This window comes from Neovison vison, chromosome 8, assembly GCF_020171115.1.
Source record: "Neovison vison isolate M4711 chromosome 8, ASM_NN_V1, whole genome shotgun sequence".
Lineage (NCBI taxonomy): Eukaryota > Metazoa > Chordata > Mammalia > Carnivora > Mustelidae > Neogale > Neogale vison.
The window spans coordinates 92393201-92416472 of NC_058098.1; the positions used below are offsets into that span (position 1 = coordinate 92393201).

Below are 23272 nucleotides of genomic sequence, written 5' to 3' on the forward strand. Positions count from 1 at the left end.
GTGTCCTCACCATCTCACACCTGGACTTTTAACAAAAATGTGGTAAAATACACATAACACAAAATTTGCCACCTTATTCATCTTTAAGTATACATTTCACTGGTATTAAGTTCATTCATAGTATCATATAACCATCACCACCATCCATCCCCTTAACTCTTTCATTGTCCCCAACTGAAAACTCTACCTGTTAAATAGTAACTCCCCATGTCACTGGTAACTAGCTGCTTTCACTTAGTATAATGTCCTTGAGGTTCATCCATGATATGGCCTGGTCAGAATTCCCTTCCCTTTTAAGGCTGAGTCATATTCTATTGTATATATATCCCACATTTTGCTGGTCCATTTGTCTATCAGTGGACATTTGGTTTGCTTACACATTTTAACTACTAGGAGTCGTACTGTTGTGTGCATGGGTGTACCAGTATCTCTCTGAGACCCTCCTGAACTTTTATGAGAGCTTGTGACTTGTCACTGTCTTTACGCCCACCACCCTCCAGCTGGGGTGCTGGGACTCCTGGACTTCTCTTTCTCTCCATGTCGCCTCAGACCTTCCCTCTCCACAAGGCCTCCAGCGTGATCCCTCCCGTAGAGTAGCTAGCCTTCTTACACGGCCACTCAGGGCTCCCAAAGGCGTGAGAGCAAAAACTGTGGGGCCCACTCTGAACCGTGGTGCCAGCTCAGATCAGTGGAGGGGTACCATATGAGGATGTGAATGCTGGGACACTGGCTCATGGAGGTCATCATCTTTGGAGGCCATCTTCCCTACATTTTCAGCTCCAGGAAGCAGGGACAACTTTCTTCATTTGGCCATGACAACAGTATGGCTCTGGTTTACTGCAACCACTTTAATTAGTGCTGTTCCCAACACAGTGCAGGCATATGACAGGTATCAGTAAATATCTATACACCCTCATTTCCGCCACTCCCCTACATGGGTTTCAATGTCCCCGTGTATTAGGGAGAGCAACGGAGTCTTAGTGTTGCGATGCTTCACTTTTTCGTGCTTAAAAGTTTTTTTGCTCTGATAAATATATATAACATTTACCATTTAAACCATTTTCAGATGTACAGTTCAGTGGCATTAACACAGCCACATTGTTGTGTAAGCATCGCCACTATTCATTTCCAGAACTTTTGCATCATCCCAACTGAAAATCCATGCCTCTTACACAGAACCCGCTCATTCCTCCTCCCTCAGCACCTGGAAACCTCGATTCTACTTTCTGTGTCTATGAATTTGACTGACTATTCTAGGTACCTCACGTAAGGGGTGTCATATAATTCTGCCCTTTTGTGTCTGCCTTACTTCGTCTAGCATAATATTTTCAAGGTTCTTTTATGTTGTAGCACATGTCAGAATTTCCTTCCTTTTTCAGGCTGAGTCATGGCTCATTGTTTGTATATCCCACGTTTTGTTTGTCCATTCATCTGTTGATGGACATGTGGGCCTTGGGGGTCTTTGTGGTGTGTTGGGAAATGAATCAGCGCCCCTCAGCTTTTCTTTGAAACTTCCTTGGACAGGGATAAATCCCACTGACTTTACAGACTGAGTGCACCCTTCCCTGAAAACCCCTTCTTTACGGTTTGTCTTCTCTATGATCCCACCAGCCGCAAAGATTCCATTGTCATCAGGGTCATGAAAACAAGCATTCTCTCTGCTTCCTGTAACCTTATTGTGTTGTGGGGATGTGGGGCTACTAGGGGATTGCCAGTTGGCTCTGCCAGAGCTAGGGGTGCTCCCTTCCACACCATAAGTGCTGTGGGTGTCCACCACCCTGGGGCTAACTAGCAGCTGGGACCACTGAAAGGAGCCTGTCCCTGAAAGGTGGGCCTGAAGGTACGTGTGAAGCCTAGAGCCCAGACTGCTAGAGAGACAGCACCCTGGCCTCTGACAGGTGAGCCTCACCAGGTGATGAGCAGAAGGGGAGGGACATGGCTCCTCACGTGAGGCTATGACTATGTCTGATGCCGGGGTGTCAGGAGATGTGGGCGGACTTCTTAGAAAGGGCACCCCAGGTGCTGGATGGGCTATTGTCTTACCTTTGCTCTTCCCTGTCTCTGAGCCACCCTCCTCCCCCCGCCAGCCTCCTTCCCACAGCTGTAGTCTTTATCAGAGTTGGCCCAGGTGGGGGACCAGGACCAGGATGGTGTGCTCCATCATTCTTGTTACACCCCTTAACTCTCAGTGCACAAGGGCCAAGATGGAGATTTCTTTGTTCTTCGGTTCTTCTCTGATGACCTTCGTTTAAGGCATGATTGTCAGACTTTTTGGGTTGTTATCCACAACAAGAAGCATATTTTATATCAAGACATAGTGCACATATGAATGTCTATATGATAATATAACCCAAAGTTTCAACTAATGGTAATGTTGCAGTGAGAGATATACTCTGATACTTTTCTTCTTTATTCTGTCATTAAAAAGACATATTGGTCATCTCACTCAGTTGATGTCATGGCTTACTGATGGGTCCCCATGAGCGGTTTGAAAAACACCACTACCAAGCAATGAGAGACCCTGGTCTGGGGTAGAGTCAGGGTAGGTTGGCCTGTGGAAACAAGTGAAAGAATTTCCATGGGGGACTGAGGAGTCCTTGCATGATAGGTTCATTCTCCCTCCCTGAGTCACTCAGTCTGGACGAACACCCTGAGGGCTACAGCATGATTCTCATGGAGGCTGGCTGGCCCCCAGTTCTTCAGAACCATCCGTGGAGAGGACATGGTCCTCTGTCCCCAAACCCAGCATGAACTGTGGGCTCTTTAACTACTGAGTCTATTAAATTATACACATAAAGCCACATCTCTCAAGGCCAAAATTAATGATCCAGGACAGGACAGGTCTAAACCCATGACAAGGAAGGAGCTCTTTGATGAAATCTTCCCTAATTAGCAGCATGCCTTCCTCTTCCTTGGCAGCTGTGGGTCACATGATGTGCCAGGTTCATGTTTTACTTCTTTCCTGCCCCTCTTTGTGGTTATAATGCTCCTCAGTGACCTCTCCCTTAATGTCACTCAGAGGGTCTCAGATCCTTCTAACCAGACTTAGTGAAATCTCACTGAAGGCCTTTGTTCACCTCAACTTTGGGAAAGGCAGGAAATGGAAAATGCTTGAAAGACACTTTGCACAGGGCTTGGCATACTCTGTCCACTTCATACTGTCCAGGACACCAGGAATGCCTCCCAGTGGTCACCCCAAGAGCAGCTGCAGATGGCATTTTCCATGTTACTCTTCTAGGTCATGGGAAGTTGACAGGAAAGGGGAAGTAGACACTGAGACTGAATCTTGTATCTCCTCAAAACCCTATGAAGTAAACATTTTTCTTATTATCCATTTACCATTAAGGGAGCTAAAGCCCAGAGAGGTAATAAGCCCTACCTAAGGTCACACAGCAGGGGTTTTTATTTGAACAACTCCAACACTGTGTCTGTCCCTACTGCTGGAGACTCACCAACATGGCCCACAAGAATGATTCAGCCAGGGCAGGCCTGGTCCAACTCTGAGAAGATGACTCTTGCCACTCCCAGAACACCTCCTTCTTGTTATGACTTCTCTCATCCCTTCTGTCCACTTATACGTTCCCTTACTATTATTGTCATGTGATGGCATTCCTTGAGAAGAGTGGTTCTATCCCCTGGTGATGATGTGAACTTGTAGCCAACTTGGGAAAGAAAAGGCCCATTCACTGGGCATTCCATTACAGGGCACCTTGCTATATCCTAGGATTACTGACATGAGTAAGGCATGGTGTCTGCCTTCTGAAGATCATAGTCCAGTTGGGGAGAAAGACACAGAAGCATATAATTTCCCTATATTCCAATATGTGGTCAACAATCTCTGTCTGGGAGAGTGAGGGGAGGCTTATCAGAATGTAGACAACTGAAAGGGGTATTGAAGAATCAGTAGGAGTTCACTAGATTCATCCACATGGTGCGGGGGAGGGGAAGTGAAATGAACTCACATCAAATGAGTCTGACTGTCTTGTTTAATTTTCACAAAATCCCAAGGAGAGGTATCATGAGGACCTTTTAGATGAGGAACCACAGGCTGAGATATGCAATGAATTTCCCAAGAGTTCTTTCAAGTGTGTTAGAGAGACCCCTGGGGGAACCCCAAGACTCTCTGAGCAGGTCTGCAAAGTTACAACTATTTTCAGAATAACCTGAAGGTGTTATGTGCCTTTTTTATTGTGTCAACATTTATACTGATGGTACAGCAGTGAGGGAAGATGAAACTGCTGGTATCTTAATCTAGTGATGGACTTGGTGCCAAGTTATACTTGACATTGTATTCTTAATCCTCATGTATTTGCAGTCTTTTTTTTTTTTAAGCCAGTTTAGTTGAGGAATGTTCTTGATACAGCAGCACAATGATTTATTTTATTAACCTTGATCCTCAAGTACATGTGTTTGTGACAGTTTGAATGTTGAGACAGAAGCTTACATAGAGCACGTCTGCTTCACACTGAAAAATGAAGATGATTGCAGGAAGAAGCACATGTATGGTTGCTTGAGTTGCAAGCTGAACCAGCCAGGGTGGGTTTTTTTTTTTTTTTTTTTCACGGAATATTGTTTTTACTTGCAAGAATGACTGACAAACAGCACCTATTCAGACTTGGGCATTTGACTGACATTTTCTTGGAAAAGGAAGAGTGAGTGTGCCACATCAAGCAGCCATTTATTATTTGTTGTCAAGCATAAAATTTGAGCTTTCAAACCAGAATTAGAATTGCAGAAAATTGTCTCTTTCAGCATCTCCATATTTAATGACTTTGCTGATGAGAGTGAAGGTAGTACTAATGAATGTGATTTTTTCATATTATGCAATCAAATGTGTCAACCTTTGGAAGCTCTGCACAACTCAATTTGCAGAAACTTTTCTAGTAACAAAGGCAAGATATTACAGAATTGTACATGGGTAAGATATTCATTCAAAGTACAAGACAGAACTATGGACTTTAATGTATCAGAGTACAAAATGTCCCTCCACCTGCTTTCAGGAAATACTACTTATGGAGTTTTTGGTGTAGTATTAAAGAAGGATATCCACAGTTGCCTGCAAATTTACTAAAATGTGCCTCCTTCTCCAGCTATGTATCTCTTCGGGTTTTTCTTCCTGGATGTCACCTGGAACGAGACAGCTCGACAGATGGAATGTAGAAGTAGTTATGACAATCCAGCCAGGCATGAAAGAGATTTGCAAAATATAAACAGTGGCACTTTTCTTTTTCCTTCACTTTTAAAATTATAGTTACTTTTCAGAAAAATATGTTACTTCTCTTAACATGGATGGGGCTCATCACTGTTAATTTCAGATTAATTTTAAACAAATATTTTTAACTTTAAGAAGCATTTATTTATTTTAAGTAGGCTCCACACCCAATGTGAGGCTTGAACTCATGACCCTGAGATCAAGAGTCCCAGGCTCTACCCACTGAGTCAGTCCGGCGCCCCTACATAAATATTTTTAAATGCCTCAGTTGTTATTTCTAATACAGTAAAGGTCATTAGATACAAGCCATCTAAATAAAAGCTCTTCGGGGTCCTTTGTAAATTTTAAGAGTTATGTCCTGTGATCACAAATTTTGAGAACCTCCACCCCGAGGCTTCATGGGAAGTAAGTGTTCTGTGATGGTCTGTGTCATTCTAAAGCCCACACTCTTCTGCTACATCAGTGATCTGCAGCCAGCCATGAGAGGGGGTTGGGAGTTCACCCTGCCCCACTTTTCCAAGGCCTTGCGGGACTCTCAAGGTCCAGACCCTATAAAAGTTGAGTGGTCCTACGTGAGACCAGAGGCTTCTTACTGGAGACTCTTGGACAGGTGAGGTGGAATCAGGGGGTCTTTATGCTCCAAGCCAAATGTAAGTTCTGTGTCTGACTCACCACTTTTAACAATCCTTTGACCACTGAGTCATTTCTGTTCTGATGCTTAGAAGAAGGATTGGACATAGTTAGGCTTTTCTGTGCCTTCCATCCACTCCTCCATGCCCAGGGTTCCAGAGGAGTCGCTCTGGCTGGCTGCAGTCTGGGGCACGGTGGGTCGCCTCTCAGCTATGACTGTGTCAGTCCTTCTTGTCTACCGCAAACCATTCTGCCTTCCATTGGCCCAGCCACTGCGAGCCTTGGGGCAGTGTTCTTTAGACAGACCCCTTCAAGGCAAAAGTCGGGGGGACTCTTTTTAATTGGTGTAAAATCCCATCCCCTAAAATTCCTTATTTTGACCATTTAAAAGTGTGCAATTTTGATGGTTTTTAGTATATTCACCGGGATGTGCGACATCATAATTCTAACTCCAGAATGTTTCATCACCCCAAAAAGAAATCTCCATGAAGTGTTCGCTCCCCATTCCTATCTCCCCCCAGCTGCTGGAAACTACCAATCTGTTTCCTGTCTCTGGATTTGCCTCTTCTGGCAGTTTCATAGAAGTGGAATTATACGATAGGTACAGCTAGATGTTTTTAAAAAGAAAAACATTTTCCATGAAGATCCTTCAACCTTTACAGGTTAAACAAAAATTTAGATAAACAACTTTATTTAGAAAGTCCTAACTTCCTAACAATAGAATGTGTTATTGTTACGTTGCATAATAACATATTATCTTAACGGTAACAAAGTCATTAAGAAAAGACAGACTGGGTATTTTCCTTTAAAAACATTCTTGTGGTGGGGCTGCTGTTTCTCAGTCCCAGAGCTGAGAGACAGAAGTCACGCAGCTGGCATCAGCCCCTCCTTGTTGCCCAGTGGGATTCTCAAGAATCCCTTGCTTTGGCGAGGTCTCCTTTGGCTGCAAGTGGCAGGCAGCGGGGCTCTCAGAAGCTGACCCTAACTCCGGGTCGGGGGGCAGGGGTGGGGATGACCAATATCTCTCCACTCTCCCTTTGTGTCTCTTGCAGGAGTGAAGAAGAGAACCAAAGTCATCAAGAACAGCGTGAACCCTGTGTGGAATGAGGTAGGCAAGGTTTCCATTCTCCCTCCTTTCTTCTCTGCTGCCACTGTCTCTGCAGTGACACGTTGGGGGTTAGGGCCGGAGGTGGCTTCTTCAGGGGCATTGTCAAGGAAGGGACGGGCTGGTGGTCTAGTATGTCAACTGAGTCCGCCTGGTGCTAGGAACCGGGGAGGAGGGTTTGTGGCTTGGCCTGCCCGGTGAGTAGAAGCCTCTCTTTGGTTGTGGGTGTGGCATGGGGAGAAGAGAGAGGTCTTCTGTTCCTCTTCCTCTCTGCTCTTCATCAGCCAGGTAGAACTACAGCCAGGTCGTTTTGGGGGCTCTGTGTCCTGACCTGACTCCCTTACACAGGCTGTTCTTCCTGCCCAAAGCCCACATCCTCCTGTAAGTCCTCCCTGATTAACCAGGTCCTCAGCCGGTGCCCTGCATATGACCCCCTGGGGGTCCTGTGGGAACTGAGTGCCTTGTGTGGATAGGGTTGGGATGTACTGGGGTACATTTGCTCTGAGGAGAGTGCCAGGGCCTCAGGATAGGCATCCCTAGTGTGACACTAATTTGTGCTGCCCACCATAGACCTGGCTTCCGCATGAGCACATCAATTTCGGTCCCTGACGACCCTGTGGGATCACTACGTATTTCCCCCAACTGTGCTCCTGGCCTGGCTTCCCGATGATTGGTGGAATTGAGCTGGGGGAAGAGGGCCGTGGGATGCTGACCTCCTTTTCTCTTCTGCTGCCTTTGGATTTCACTGTCTCTTCTGAGGCTCTGGAACCCTGCTATTCATGTATTCATGTATTCATTCATTCACTCATTTGCTCATTCACTCATTCATTCATTCACTCATTCATCCATCCACCCACCAGCACTGTTTGTGGATGGCTCTTCAGGGCCCTGGGGAGACCAAGGTGGACCAGACACAGTTTCTTCTCCTAAGGGGCCACCAGTTAAGAGGTGTTTTCTCTTTTCATTCCAGGGCTTTGAGTGGGACCTCAAGGGCATTCCCTTGGACCAGAGTTCCGAGCTTCATGTGGTGGTCAAAGACCATGAGACAATGGGGAGGAACAGGTGAGGTGGACAAGGGGGACTCTGTGGCCTGAAGGTACAGGGAGGTTCGTGTGGACATAGTCTCCAGAATCTGGAGTCTGGCCCTGGAGAGCTGGTGTTTCAACTGGGCGTTTATTGAAGATGTGCCTCCTGTAGGCCTGGCCTTGAGGGAGATGTTGGGGAGGGGCCTGCCTGGAGGCAGGAACTCAGCTACGGGTAAATTTGAGGCTGCAGGGGAGGAAGATGGGCTTGAATCGCACGGACAGCCTGTGCCCCAGGGAGGAGGGAAGAAAAGGCTCCCTGTGTCCTGCTCCAGCCCAGGGGAGCCTGGCTGCGGCTCCCTCTCTCTGCCCCGCCCAGGTTGGTGTGGGCAAGGGCGCACTCCAGCAGCGGGCTGATAAAATGAAGCTGCGGCTAGCAGGGAGCTCTTGAGGAAGGCTTCATGGAAGAGGAGGGACTTGAGGTGAGATTGTGGTTTAGAAGTGGGATGGTGATAAAGGGTTGCAGTGACTCCGCACGTCCCTGGGGCAGGCCTTTCCCTTGTTTCATGTATGTCGTGCGGAGAGTTTCTAGGCATGTGCGGTAGAGGAGCAAAGCTGTGGGGGGCAAAAGTGGGCTTTTTACAGGCAGGCGATGGGTCCTTTCTCCTGTCTTTGAGCTGAGGGCCTTGTATGTGCTGGTGGTAGTTGGGGGGTTGGGGGTGGGCAGGAACAATCAGGCTTGCAGATCGCTGGCGCTGCTTGTTGTGGGGTCCGGTGGTCTGGGAGAACAGCCTGTGAGGCCCCGTGGCCTTGAATGTGAGGGCAGAGTTCAGCCTTCCCGCTGGGCATGGCAGGATAGGGCTGTGTTAGGTGCTACCGGGGGTGGGTCTCTGCTCTTGGTGCCCTTTCCTGAGGCACGGGCTTGCAGTTTCGTGATCTGCTCACAGGGTGCCTTTGTCTGGGAACTGGGTCAGCCAGTGTCTGAGGCCTGGAAGGCCTGGCTGTGTTACACTGGGGTGGGAGAGGAGAGAGGGGAAAAGGGAGGAGTCAGGGGCCTAGGAAAGGCCAGTGAGGGTCTCAGGCAGCAAAACACCTGGGAAGTTTGAAAGCTTAGAAAGCTTGGAAGAAAAATCCAGCTGCCTTGGTCTCTCTGTGACTATGCTGGTCATGGGTGCAGGGCAGGGTACATGCGGGGAGGGTGGGGGCATATTCATTGGGACCTCCATCCCACCTGCACAGGGGGCAGGGGCTGGAATCCCTTCACACTAATCTATCCCACACAGACATTTTGTGGGAAAAAGGCAGCTTCTAATAAGCATGAATGGTGGAGCTGCGGGTGAGGGAGGGAGGGACGATGGGCACTGGACAGTCCCGGAGGCTTCCTGGAGGAGGGGCACACAGACTGACTCTAAGGCTTTGGAGGGTGAGGACAGGAGGGCATTCCAGCATTTGGGTGTGGTGGGCAGCCAGGCTAAGGCCTTACAGGTGGGACTCACACAGGCAGCCCAGTGAGGAGGGACCCATGAGGCCAGATTGGGAGGGGTTCTCTGGGCCGAGGATAATAATAGCAAAACCATAGAAGCTGATGTTTGGCAAGAGCTTAGCCAAGTGTCTGACCCTGTGCTGGGTCTTTATAATACAAGATCTTTTTAATCAGCTGCTACTGCTGTTGTGGTTGTCATCATTATGGGGGACACTGTGGCTCTGAGAGTTGGGGGGCTTTTCTCAGAGGCTGGTGATGGCAGGGCTATTCTTTTTTTTTTTTTTTTAAAGATTTTATTTATTTATTTGACAGAGCGAGATCACAAGTAGGCAGAGAGGCAGGCAGAGAGAGAGGAAGGGAAGCTCTCTGCCGAGCAGAGAGCCCGATGCGGGACTCGATCCCAGGACCCTGAGATCATGACCTGAGCTGAAGGCAGAGGCTTTAACCCACTGAGCCACCCAGGTGCCCTGGCAGGGCTATTCTTGAAGGCAGGTCTGAAGTGTGCTCAAAATCACTGAGCCCCTGTGCTTCTCAGAGGCTCCTGGAAGGCTGGTGGGCAGGGGGTGCAGGACCCTTCTAGAGAGTTCCATCTGCTTATGATGCTGGACTTGAGAGGGCTTAATGAGGCAAAAGTGGGACAGTCCGGTTGCTGCAAGGCATGTGGATTTCATTTTCATGATGCTATTCAGCGTTTTGCAGGCCCTGTGCAGAGATTTCCAAAATTATGAAGGGGACCTGAGAGCAGGGGCTATAAAGATATTTTTGATCAGTTCAAGAGCCAGGCCGGTCCTCGGGGTGACACTAGGCCAGAGCCACACATGGGGGCCAGGATGCACTGCACCTTGGGGCCTTCTCGTTGGCCCCTGTGGGTGACCTCTAGCTCCTGTGGGGAAAGCCAGGTCCCCGAACACCAGTTCACTGCAGGGTCGGCGCTGGGAATCAGTTCCTCAAACTTCAATGTACGGAGTTGCTAATTCTCGAAACTTCCAATTTACTAGAAACTTCTTTCTTATAACTACTTGCATGTAGGTTCTGAGTTTTCCAAACATTTCTTTATTTTGCATTTCTAATGGGGCGCCTGGGTGGCCCAGTCAGTTAAGTGTCTGCCTTCAGCTCAGGTCGTGATCCCAGGGTCCTGGGATTGAGTCCCTGCGTTGGGCTCCCTGCTCTGTTGGGGGCCTGCTTCTCCCTCTCCCTCTGCCTGGTGCTCCCCCTGCTTGTGCTCTCTCTCTCTCTCTCTCTGTCAGATGACTAAATAAAATCTTTGATTTTTTTTTTGCATTTCTAGCAATTAAAAATCAAATTTGAATTAAACTAAATTTAAATTTAAACTTATATTCATAAATAGCTAAAGAATTTCCAAGGTTGCCCAAACCGCACTGGCCTGTGTGGAAATAATGGAGTTGTGGCTTCATTCTGGCTGCCCACAGGGTTTGCAGTCTCCAGAGCACTTTGCTTGGCTGTAGGGGCGGGAGGGGGAAGCTGCTGGAGCAGGGGTCAGGGAGGCAGGGTATGCAAGGCTGGGCTGTGGGCCCCTGCATTCAGACTTCATGGAACTTTCATCCTACACATGATGGTGAGAAAAGAATTCGAGATTAAGTAATATACCAGGAAGTGATGAGAGAAACCATGCAACATTTTACCTTTTGAAAGAGAAAGGGGAAAAACTTCAGTGGTTTCGGTTTTTTTTTTTTTTTTTTTAAATATTATTTATTTATTTATTTGACAGAGAGAGAGAACAAATAGGCAGAGAGAGAGAGGAGGAAGCAGGCTCCCTGCTGAGCAGAGAGCCCGATGCGGGACTCGATCCCAGGACCCTGAGATCATGACCTGAGCCGAAGGCAGCGGCCTAACCCACTGAGCCACCCAGGCACCCAGTGGTTTCGGTTTAATGAGAAATTTAAATAAGACACTTGCTCTCTGGGGGCACCTGGATGGCTCAGTCGGTTGAGCGTCCGACTCTTGGTTTCTGCTCAGGTCATGAGCTCAGGGTTGTGAGATCAAGCCCCACGCTCAGCATGGCATCTGCGTAAGACTCTCTCCCTCTCCCTCTGCCTCCCCCCAACCCCAATAAATAAATAAATCTTAAAATAAAAAAGAGAGAGAGAGAGAGAGAACACCTACTCTCTGCTTTCACATTGTCACTGTCCAGTCAGGAAGCCAAGAAGGAAATGATAGGCATGAGAGTGACTCTTGTCGTCTGATCTCGGGATTTCAGTCAGGACCTACCGGGTCATCAGGCAGCCCTCTGACATTTCTGGGTGTCCTGAGCCTGTGTGCTGTGAGCTCACAAAGGGTCCTCCTTGGACTTCTTCTAAATGAGGTGGACCAGAGTCTCCACTGCCTTTAATTCTTGGTTTCCCTTTGTCTTGCCTCTCCTCCCTCTGCCTAGCCTCCTCACTCCGCCTCCATCTGTTTTTGGAGGTCCTGCAGAGTGCCCTCTTTCTTCACAGCCCCTGCCTTAGCACCCCTGTCTCACAAGTCTGGAACTTTGCTTCTCCTTCCTCCTCTCTCCTTTCTTTCTCTCCTTCTCCATCCCCACTCTCGTCTCTGTCCCCAAGGCCTCTGTGACATTTGACACTGCTGTGTTTTCCCTGTTGACTGTTGGCAGTTTGGGGTGGCCTCATTATACCAGACAGGTCTGCTGGCCCGGAGGGGGATCCTGGGGAGTCTCCATGCCAGAGGAGGGGAACAGGGGCTGGGAAATGCCCCCTGGCTGCTCAGCACCCACCCACCCTGAGCCCAAGGGACCCCCAGAGCCCATGGCAGGGCCAGACCAACTCTGTGTTAATAAAACCAGGTTTGAAATGCACAAAAAGGGGGGCGCCTGGGTGGCTCAGTGGGTTAGGCCGCTGCCTTTGGCTCAGGTCATGATCTCGGGATCCTGGGATCGAGTCCCGCATCGGGCTCTCTGCTCGGCGGGGAGCCTGCTTCCCTCTCTCTCTCTCTGCCTGCCTCTCCATCTGCTTGTGATTTCTGTCTAATAAATTGAAATGCACAAAAAGGAAACTCTAGGCCTATGGATAGGAGACACTCTTGAAATCCCTGCTAGAGGTCCTGGACTCCTGTCTCAGGCCGCACTGAACAACTTCCTGTTCACTGTGGGCTTCTCAGAGGGGCGATGCCCGGGTGCTGGTGCTGATCCCTTACCAGCTGTTCCGAACCCTGGGACATTCCACCGAGATGTTCATCATCCAGCTCACACGATAGCAACACCTACAGCTTTTACTTACCCCAGTGGCTGGTGGGTGTTGTGACAAGCTCCCGGTTATGAGGGATTTCTACTGGGCAGCCCAGGGTGAAAGCCACTCATCTCGGTCCAGACCTGTGCCACCTGAGAGGATGGCAATGTTCTGTGCTGGCTGGTACAACTGAGGAACTGAATCTTAAATTTTATTTAATTTTAATCAATTTAAATTTAAATAGCTAAGGTGCCTGGTGGCTTCTGTGTTGAACAGCATAGCTCTAGATTTTACAACAGTGTTCTAATCCTGGCTCCATATTAGAATGACGTGGGAGCTATTCCACCTCCCCCCCCTTAAGATTTTATTTATTTATTAATGTTAAAGAGAGAGAATGAGCATGAGTGAAGGGAGGGGCAGAAGGAAGGGGAGACCCTGATGAAGGGCTCCCTTGCAGGATCCTGAGGTCATGACCTGAGCTGAAACGAAGAGCTGGCCATGTTTTGGGGAAATGCTGACACTTCTGTAAAGGTGTGCTCTCAATGTTTTCATGGATTAGCTAGGAAATAACTATAAACTGTCACTCTTGTGATAGTGCCCATGTGTGATTCCTGGTGGAAATGTCCAGCATGAAATAATTGTGGCTAAAATCTCACATGGTAGAATTGTGAGGGGAATGAAGAAGGGAAGGAGGAGTCCTGTTGGTAACTGTAATCACTGACCTGGGGAGAATTGGACTTAATAGAAATAATTCCATAAAAGAAAAGTCAAAATAGAAAGAACCTATATTTGCTAGAGTTGATAGGAACCAAAAACATGAAGAAAAAAATCTTTGAGCCAAATCTGGTTGGAAAATTTAAACAGAGAATAGTTGGTACCAGTGACACTAATTTCAGTGAAATGAAGACTGAAGAAAAAAGAAAGAGTTAATTGCACTGTATAGAAAATATGTCAACAAATTAAGTGTGGTTAATTTAATTTGCTCTGGAGAATGGTTTTTGCATGAGAACCAATTAAAGTAGGTGTATTTTTTATTTAAATATTTGATAAACATACTCATGTAAGCAAAAGTCTCCATCGGGTCAAAACATCTGCCTGTCCAAAAAACGCCAGGGTCAAAATGTTCATCACTGGCTCCAGACCTAACTGGGTTTGGGGTAGGGTGGCCAGATTCAAGAAAGAAACATCTAGAACACCCAGTCAAGTTTATCTCAAATATTGCATGGGACATACATATAATAAAAAAATTATTCCTTTTTTATCTGATATGTAAACCTAATAGTGGATTCTGTATTTGATCTTTCTCAGGGTGACTGTGCACCCTGTCTCCCTTTATTTTATTATTTATTTATTTTTTAAGGATTTTATTTGTCAGAGACAGAAGGAGAGAGGGAGAGAGTGTGCATAAGCAGGGGGAACGGCAGACAGAGGGAGAAGGAGGCTCCCCGCTGAACAAGGAGTCCGATGTGGGACTTAATCCCGGGACCTGGGATCATGACCTGGGTTGAAGGCAGATGCTTGATTGACTGAGCCAACTAGGTGTTCCCCCATCTCCCTTTAAAGAAGCAGGATGGAAGGACCCCAAACTTTAGGGGTTGGTCAGGAGTCATATTGCCTTAAAAAAGCCTGTTCACAGAAGCTCATGTTCGTAATAGCGATTTCTTTGGAATAGTTGGAACCTCTTGGTGGCCTGGTGACTCTGTGAGGTGCCGCATGAAGGGGTCTCTTACTCCCCCACATAGCCTCATCTGCCCTCGCTTTCCCGTGATGTGGGTCATCTGTCATGGTGCCTACAGCTGATGGGGGCCCCAGGAAGCAGTTTGGGAACCTCTCTGAAGGCCTCTCCTTCTCCTTCTTCCTCTTTTTTCTTTTTTTAAAGTTTTATTTCCTTATTTATATCAGAGAGAGAGAGAGCGAGAGAGCGCTCATGCCAGTAGGGGAGCGGCAGAGGGGGAGGGAGAGAGGGACTCTTAAGCAGACAGTTGGGGGGCTCGATCCCACTGCCCCAAGATCATGACCTGAGCTGAACGCCCATCCCACTGATCCACCAGGTGCCTCCTCCTCCTTCCTCACACAGGGCTTGACACCCTAGCCTGGTGGAATGAGTGTGGACTTTGGGGGGGGGGTGCGCCGGGACCTGGTCTCAGCGAAGCTCCCTGAACCTTTGTTTATTCCTCCTTGGGGGGCATCCCATCAGTTGCACAGGCACCTCTCAGGGAGCTGCTGTGGAAAGGCTGCTCCGTAAAGGGCAGTTCCTTTGGGCACATCCTCTTTCCAGATCTTTCTGTGCTGCTCTCCTACCTGCTTCTGCTCCCACTGACTCAGCCTTTTCCCAGCAAAGCCCACTCTCAGCCAGTGATGGTTTGAAAAGGGACTAATTCATCCTGAAGTGCTGGTGGCAGCTTATGGCTTAATGTTTTGCCCTTCATAGGAGTCTGGGGGACCATGCTGTTGATGCCAGACTCTGTTTAGACCAACAGGGGAATGTGAGTGGTAACAGGCAGACACCTGACAGACTTTGAGGACATATTTGGGGAATGGTGGTCTTCCTGACTTCTGTGATGGTCCCTTGTAGGCCTGCCTCTGAGCCAGGAGTAGACCTTGGTGCCCTCAGGGTAGGGGTGGGGGTGTCCTGGTGCCTCCTGGGACAACAGGCTTAGCGTATTGGGGAATGTGGGGGTTTTTCACGAGCTGAGCCAGAGTCTTCGTCCTTAACAAGGGGAGCCCAGAGCAAGAGGGCACAGGCCCCGGGCTGAGGGGTTTGGGGGAGCAGCCTGGCTGCATGGTGTCCCTGGGCTGCACAGGGGCTGTGTTGGTGTAGTCCAGGGATTCCAACCCGGCAGGAGCAGGTGGCCTCAGTTCCCCAGCTGTCCACAGAGCCAAGCAGGGCAGCCGTGGTGGCACGGGAATGAGGGTCAAAGGTTGCTCTCAGGGACCCCGCTCTCAGTATTGAGCCTCATCCTGACACGGTGACCTGGATTTCTCTGAACCTGTTTCCCCATCAGGATAACGGCCATGACAGTTCCTCTACTGCGCAGTCACGATGCTTGCGTGAGATAATGTGTGGGTGTCAGACGCCTACTCGGTGCTTGGCACACTGAAGGTGTTGAGTTAGCGACTGTTGGATCCATAGAGCCACACGTACACAAACCATACCAATGGTGAGCGTAACACCACATGCCCCTGTGGACACAGGACCATACCGTCGTGTGCACCAACGGGCCGCACACATTTATTTTAAAGATTTTATTTATTTATTTGACAGAGAGAGATCACAAGTAGGCAGAGAGGCAGGCAGAGAGAGAGGAGGAAGCAGGCTCCCCGCTGAGCAGAGAGCCCGATGCGGGACTCGATCCCAGGACCCTGAGATCATGACCTGAGCCGAAGGCAGCGGCTTAACCCACTGAGCCACCCAGGCGCCCCCCCATAAGTGTTTTTTAATAAGCAAAAGTAACCTCCTTTCTTAAAAAGTTTGTCAAGGAGGAAGTGCAAGTTTTCCCACCCTTTCCCCCTCTGCTGCTTCCCTTCCCTCCAGTGTGGGACAGTTTGATCCCAGTTGTTGACAATTTGGCGCATCTCTCTGTCAGCTTTTCCTCAGCCTGTGCAAGCATCTGCTTACAAAATGTGTACGCGTGTCCTTAAACAAAAACGGAATCATGCTGTACATATTGGTCTGTACTATACTATTAGGGACCCTTTCCGAGGTTAGTGTGGATTGATCAGGCCCTTAAATTAATTAAAGGTTTAATTTCTTTATCTGAGAGAGAGAGAACACGAGCAGGGGGAGAGGCTGCAGGAGAAGCAGAGTTCCTTACTGACAAGCGGCTCCATCCCAGGACCCCGGGATCATGACCCGAGCAGACACTTAACTGACTGAGCCACTCGGTCTGGATCAACCCCATTTTAAATGGTTGTGTGGTATTGCACACGGTGGGTGTCCCATAATTTATCCCAACTTGCCCTTACTGACTGGGATTTGGTTTCTTTCCAATTTCTTTTCTGCTCCTTCAGTGAATATCTTTATCCAAATGTTTTCATGTCTGTATACTATTTTTTTTTTCTTTAAAATAGGTCCCTGGAAGTGTGATTATTAAATCAAAGGATATGAGCATATAACATTTTCATAGATTCCACCAAATTACTTTTCAGAAATGTGTCCTAATTTATGTCCGCTCACAGTATAAAAAGGTGCCTGTCTACTTTTTATTTTTGCTTAATTCCGCCGTGGGGTGAGAAGAGTATCTTATAAACCATGTTTTCTTTCTTTCTTTCTTTTTTTTTTTTAAAGATTTTATTTATTTTATTTTTTTTAAAGATTTTATTTATTTATCTGACAGACAGATTACAGGTAGGCAGAGAGGCAGGCAGAGAGAGAGGAGGAAGCAGGCTCCCCGCTGAGCAGAGAGCCTGATACGGGGCTCGATCCCAGGACCCTGGGATCATGACCTGAGCTGAAGGCAGAGGCTTAACCCACTGAGCCACCCAGGTGACCCTTAAAGATTTTATTTTTTTTTAAAGATTTTAGTTTTATTTACTTGAGAAAGAGAGTGAGCGACAGAGCATGAGTGGAGGGAGGGGCAGAGGGAGAAGCAGGCTCTCTGCTGAGCAGGGAGCCCCATGCAGGACTTGATCCCAGGACCCTAGGGTCATGACATGAGCCAAAGGCAGAGGCTTAACTGACTGAGCCATCCAAGCGCCCCTATTTTTTTTTTTAATTTTTAAAGATTTTATTTATTTGAGAGACAGTGCAAGAGAGGAGGGAGATCACAGAGGGAGAGGGAGAAACAGACTCCCCACTGAGCAGAGACCCTGATGTGGGACTTGATTCCAGGACCTAGAGATCATAACCTGAGCCGAAAGCAGATGCTTAACTGACTGAGTCACCCAGGCGCCCCTTAAAGGTTTTATTTTTAAATAATCTCTACACCCAGCATAGGACTCACACTTTCAACCCAGAGATCAAGAGTGTGTGCTCTACTGACTGGGCAAGCCAGGAGGCCCTTAACGTGTGTTTTCCTGACTGCTGGTGAAGTTGGGCATCTTTTTTTTAATGTGTTTTATTGGCCATTTGTATTTCTTCTTTTGTCAATTGCCTATCCTTTATTTTGAGTTGCTTGTTTTTTTCTTACTAATTCATGGCAGTTTGTATGTTTGGGATCCTAGTCTGTTTTCTGTGTGGAGGATAATTTCTCCCTGCTGACAAATGTTATTCCCACACAGGACTAGACACCCAGCTGTGTGTGTGTGTGTGTGTGTGTGCGCACTTAGACATTTAAAAAGAAAGAGCGGTGGTTTGCTGTTGCTAAAGTTGAGGAAATTAGGCCCAAGTTCAGCCTCTGGGTTTCAGTAGGCCAGCTTTCAGGCCCCCCTTTCTGGAATATTTGGAAGGCAGAAATATTTACAGTTCACCCTGTCATTGTTCTTAGCTTGCTCGGAAGTGTTGACCATACTGTGATTTTTCCAAGGATTTTTATATTTTGTCCTGAATTCTCTCCAGGACACCCCTGGGTTTCAGAATAGTTTTTCCTTTGTCTTTCTCTGGATTGAAATGGAAAACTATTTAGTTACCCTTGGGCAGCCCCTGGGGAATTAGATACTGGCGGGAAGGTTGCAGAGGCCAGGCGGGCTCAGGGGGTGGGAATGTCCGGCTGTCCCTCGTTTCCTGCCCCTCACTGCCAGGCACACACAGCTGAGGGCTGGGGGAGCCACAGCTCACGGCCTTCCCGCCAGGGATGTTAAATCTTCCGAGTGTGCTTATGTGTGCGTGCGTGCGGGCATGCATGCGTGTGTGTGTGTCCTGTCAGCCAGGGGCTCCATGAATTTCCCGTCATGCCTGATTTGTTGACTCCAGTGAGGGGAAGGTGCCGCTGAGTCAGTGATGAGTGGGTTTGCACTGTAATACAGGTATTTTTAGTTGACATGTCCTTGTCTTAGTTTAGAAGACAAAGAATGAGAAACTGACACATGGAAATGCTTCTGGAGCATTTTTAAGAATTTCGAACTTACAGAAGAGTTGTAAAAAGAGAACAGCGAACATTCCTTACACTCTTTACTCAGAATCACTGCTTAACACTCTACCCCATTTGCTTTACATTAGTCTCTCTCCTCTCCCTCCTTCCCATTTTCTTCCTTCCTTTCCCCCTCTCTCCTACATGAGGGTAAGTGATAGTCATCATGGCCCTTTATCCCTGAGTACTCCAGGGTATATTTCCTAAGAATAGGGACATTCCTTTACAGCATCACAGTGTCGTTACCAACTTCAGTGAACTTAACATGGTTGCCACACTTCCTCCTAATTCACAACTTGTATTTTGTCCCATCAGTTGACCAAATAATATCTTTTTAAAAAAGATTTTAATTAATTATTTATTTATTTATAGAGCAAATGAGGGGAGGTGGGGGGTGGGGGAAGGGCAGAGGGAGATAGAGATTCTCAAGTAGACCCCCCTGCTGCTGAGTGTGGAGCCTGATGCAGGGCTCCATCGCCCAACCCTGAAATCATGACCTGAGCTAAAATCAAGAGTTGGATGCTTGACTCACTGAGCAACCCAGGTGCCCCCAAATAATGTGTTTTATAGCATGTCCCCCTCCCTTTCTCAGTATGGGATCCAATCTAGACTCCCATATTCAAGTTAGTCATTACATCTCCATAGCCTCCTTTAATCTGGAATGTTCCCACAGCCTTTGTCTTTTACAACAACGTACATTTTTGGGTAATATAATACAGCAGTTTTTAATAGATTTGTTTCATGTTTTCCTCATGATTAGATTCAGTAACTAATTTGTGGCCAGACTATTTTGCAGGTGTGTTGTGTCTGTCTCAGGCCCTGGAGGGACAAGATGTCCCTCATTGGTGATGTTCATTTTGATCACCTGTCAAGGTGGTATCTGATTTTTCCATTGTATATTTACTGTTCTTTCCCACCCACATCTGAGTCTTCTAACAGACATATTAAGACCCTGCAAATATCCTGTTTGTCATCAAAATGTATCCCTAGATTTAGTATCCACAGATGACTCTTCCTGATTGAGTCTTTACCATGATGATTGTGAACTGGCTTTCCCTTCCCAGCACTTCCTCCACATTGACTGGCTGTGGAAGATTCCAGTGGTCATGGGGACAAATGTCTAACCCCACTACCCTCATGTATTGATCCTCCTCTGTGCTGGGCCTGGTGCACCAGCCACACAAGCTTTCACAGGAGCCTTCCCCCTGGGCAGAGAGGTCAGCCAGAGTGGAAAGACCTGTGAGTCCCCAGGCTAGGAGTCTTGTTCCTTCCATCCTCGAAGGACAGTGCTGGGGTCAGGAAGAAGCCCATCTCCGGCCTGGATTACTCTGTCAGAAAGTCCTTCCTTCTATTCAGCCCTTTTTTCTCCCCAAGATTTTGAGTGTCTCCCTTCTACTCCACCATCAGGAAAGAACAAACATAGATCTAACTTCTTCCAAACAACTTCATGGCTTCAAGCCATGATCTAATGTTGTCCTCACAGTGATTCGGTACAACAGGTACGTGCCCAGAAAGACAGGGTGGCGGTGAATGGGGTGGGGAGGAAGGCAGCTGCTATTTCCCAAGCCCCCATCCATACTCCAGGCACATGTAACAGTGCGTGAACACACATTTTACAAGAACCCTTGGAAGTGTGCACTTTCCCCAGAAGCTTCCTTGGTGAAGAGGTGGTTGTCCACTTTGTTCAACCAGTGTCCCCAGTATTTACCACACTGGGGTAATACCACCATGCAGTGAGTGGGCGCTCACTGCGTATTTATCAAATGAATGAATGACTGACAGATGAGGCTCAGAGAAGTGAGGTATCTTGTGCCCAGCCATACAGTGGTCACATGGCAGAGCTGGGCTTCCAGCCCTGGTAAGATGACTTGAGAGCTCTTATTCTTAATCATGCAACGATAAATATGTATTTTTGGAAGAGGAGAGGAAGGATGTTTCCAGACCATTGTTAGAGGTTGAAAGATGCCACCTGGAAATGTTAGGAGTGACCCGACACATGCAAATGATGGTTTGGGTGACACCCTAGAGCCCGCCACCTGAGGCATCCCCTGAACCAAATAGAGAAGGAGCTATGTGTTCTGCCAGCCTTCCTGGGCCACTTTTCTTTTGGGGGCCTTTGGGGGAGGGGCCTCATCTTACATCCAAGTCTTCATCAGTGCCAGTGTGAGCTACACTCACTTCTTTCATCTTCCTGCTTCCTGTGTGGCTCCTAGTGCCTGGGGCTCTTGTCTGCCCTGGGCTGCTGCACCCCGTCCTTCTACAGCTCACAGTGCTATGGTGTCTGGGAGGTCTGTGGCTCCCTCTGTGGCTGGGAGATTACTTCCCTGCCATCAGGGTCTCTCTCTCTCAAACAGATAAAATCTTAAAAAAAAAGAGGGAGCCTATTAAAAAATACAGAAAATAAAAAAGCATAATTAATACAGCTTGGAATTATACATTTTTTTAAAGATTTCTTTCTTTTTTTTTTTTAAAAAAAAGATTTTTATTTATTTATTTGACAGACAGAGATCACAAGGAGGCAGAGAGAGAGGAGGAAGCAGGCTCCCTGCTGAGCAGAGAGCCCGATGTGGGCCTCGATCCCAGGACCCTGGGATCATGACCCGAGGCAAAGGCAGAGGCTTTAACCCACTGAGCCACCCAGGCACCCCTAAAGATTTATTTCTGGAGAGACAGAGAGCGTGTGCCTGCATAAGCTGGGGGAGGGGCAGCAAGCCGACTCCCTGCTGAGTGTGGGACCTGACAGCGGGACTGGGATCACAACCCCATGAGATCAGGACCTGAGCAGGGTCTGAGGCTTAACTGACTGAGCTGCCCAGGCACCCCTGGAATTAGTTGTTTTTTTTTTTTTTTTTTTAAGTTGAATCCGATGAAATTGGTAGCTGGGCTCTCTTTTGTAAGGCTGGAGTAAACCGAGGACGTTTTGGTTTCTTACATGATGGTGTGTTCCAGTTCACATTTATGGGGCTCTGAGGTGCACCAGCAGGTCCAGCGAAGGAAAGCCTTTGGGATCTGCTTCTGTGTGCCTTGTTCTTTCTGCAAAATCAAGTCGAATGCCTTTCTGAGACCCAAGTTCCTTGTCTGTAAGATGGACATTTTTAAGGAACATTTTTAAGGCCTACTTCACAGGCCTATTGTTTTTTTGAATGAGGGGAGTGTAGGGAGAGTGCTTGGCACTTAGCTCCCGTGCACTGGATAGGAGGGGAGCTATTGTTAGAAGTAAGTTTCATGGGGGCGGAGACCGGGTTTTGTTGGACGTGTTGAATATGTATTTGCAGCATGAATGAATGATAATATTTTTAGGATTTTATGTTCCATTTTTAAATTTAAATTTTGAGTTGGTAAAAAAACACAAGAGGTTATAAAAACAAACTGTTGAGAGAAAATGCAGTGAAAATTCTCCCTGTTGCCTCTGTCCTCCGTCTGCCTACTTCTTCTTACCCATTCCCCATAGATAGCCATGGTCCTTCGTTTCTTTCTTGCTTTCTTTTATTTTAAGATTTTATATATTTTTCAGAGAGAGAGAGGGGAGGGAGAGAGCACGAGCAGGGAGAGTGGCAGGCAGAGGGAGAAGCAGACTCCCCGCTGAGCAAGGAGCCCAATGCGGGGCTTGATTCCAGGATCCCGGGATCATGCCCTGAGCTGAAGGCAGATGCTTAACCGACTGAGCCACTCAGGTGCCCCTGTCCTTAGTTTCTTATGTGTCATTCCAGAGTTTTCATGTTATTGCTTAACTAGCATTATAGATTTGTATAGATTTAGATTCTATAGATTCTTATAGATTTTTTACACAATTGATAGCTTATTTATTTAGTTAAATAGAGGTTTTATTGTGGTAAATTACATATAACGTGACAATTACCATCTTAACCATTTTTAAGTGTGTGGTTCAGTGGTACTAAATGCTTTCACACTGTTCTGCAGCCATCACATCCCTATTCCCAGAACTCTGCTCATTTTGTAAAGCTGAAAGTCTGTACCTATTAAACAATAACTCCCCACTCTTCCCTCCCCCTGGCCTCTGGTCCCCACCATTCATTTGTCTATATTTCCACTAGTCTAAGTAATCGGTAACATATTATACACTCTTTTTTCCCCCTGAAGATTCTATTTATTTATTAGAAAGGGAGAGAGCACCTAATAGGGTGGGGAGGGGCAGAGGGAGAAGCAGGCTCCCCACTGAGGACAGAGCTGGACACAGGGTTCGATCCTAGGACTCTGGGATCATGATCTGAGCCAAAGGCAGAGGCTTAACCGACTGAGCCTCCCAGGCGCCCCTATACGTGCTCTTTTGTACTCTGTTTTCTCATTTCACAATGTACCTTGAAGATCTTCCGTATATAAGTCTGTGGTGTATTTGCCATGATTGTACAGTTGTGCAGTAAATCAGTCACTAGGCTGTACTCTACTTTATTTACTCCCCTTCTGAGATGGACATCTGGACTGCTTCCTGTGTTTTGTTCTTTTTTTTTTTTTTTAAAGATTTTATTTATTGATTTGACAGAGAGAGAGATACAAGTAGGCAGAGAGGCAAGCAGAGAGAGAGAGAGGAGGAAGCAGGCTCCCTGCTGAGCAGAGAGCCCGATGTGGGACTCGATCCCAGGACCCTGAGATCATGACCTGAGCCGAAGGC

General features: G+C 47.4%; 1 protein-coding gene across 20 annotated transcripts in view; it reads left to right on the forward strand.

Annotated features, from left to right (window-relative positions):
• Window positions 1-23272, forward strand: part of DYSF (dysferlin) — a 204696-nt gene that overhangs the window by 13147 nt on the left and 168277 nt on the right. For all 20 annotated transcript variants that reach the window (XM_044261346.1, XM_044261353.1, XM_044261350.1 and 17 more), the window contains 2 exons: window positions 6895-6950; window positions 7918-8009. In XM_044261346.1, coding sequence (XP_044117281.1) covers window positions 6895-6950; window positions 7918-8009 — 148 coding nt within the window. The remainder of the gene's footprint in view (window positions 1-6894; window positions 6951-7917; window positions 8010-23272) is intronic.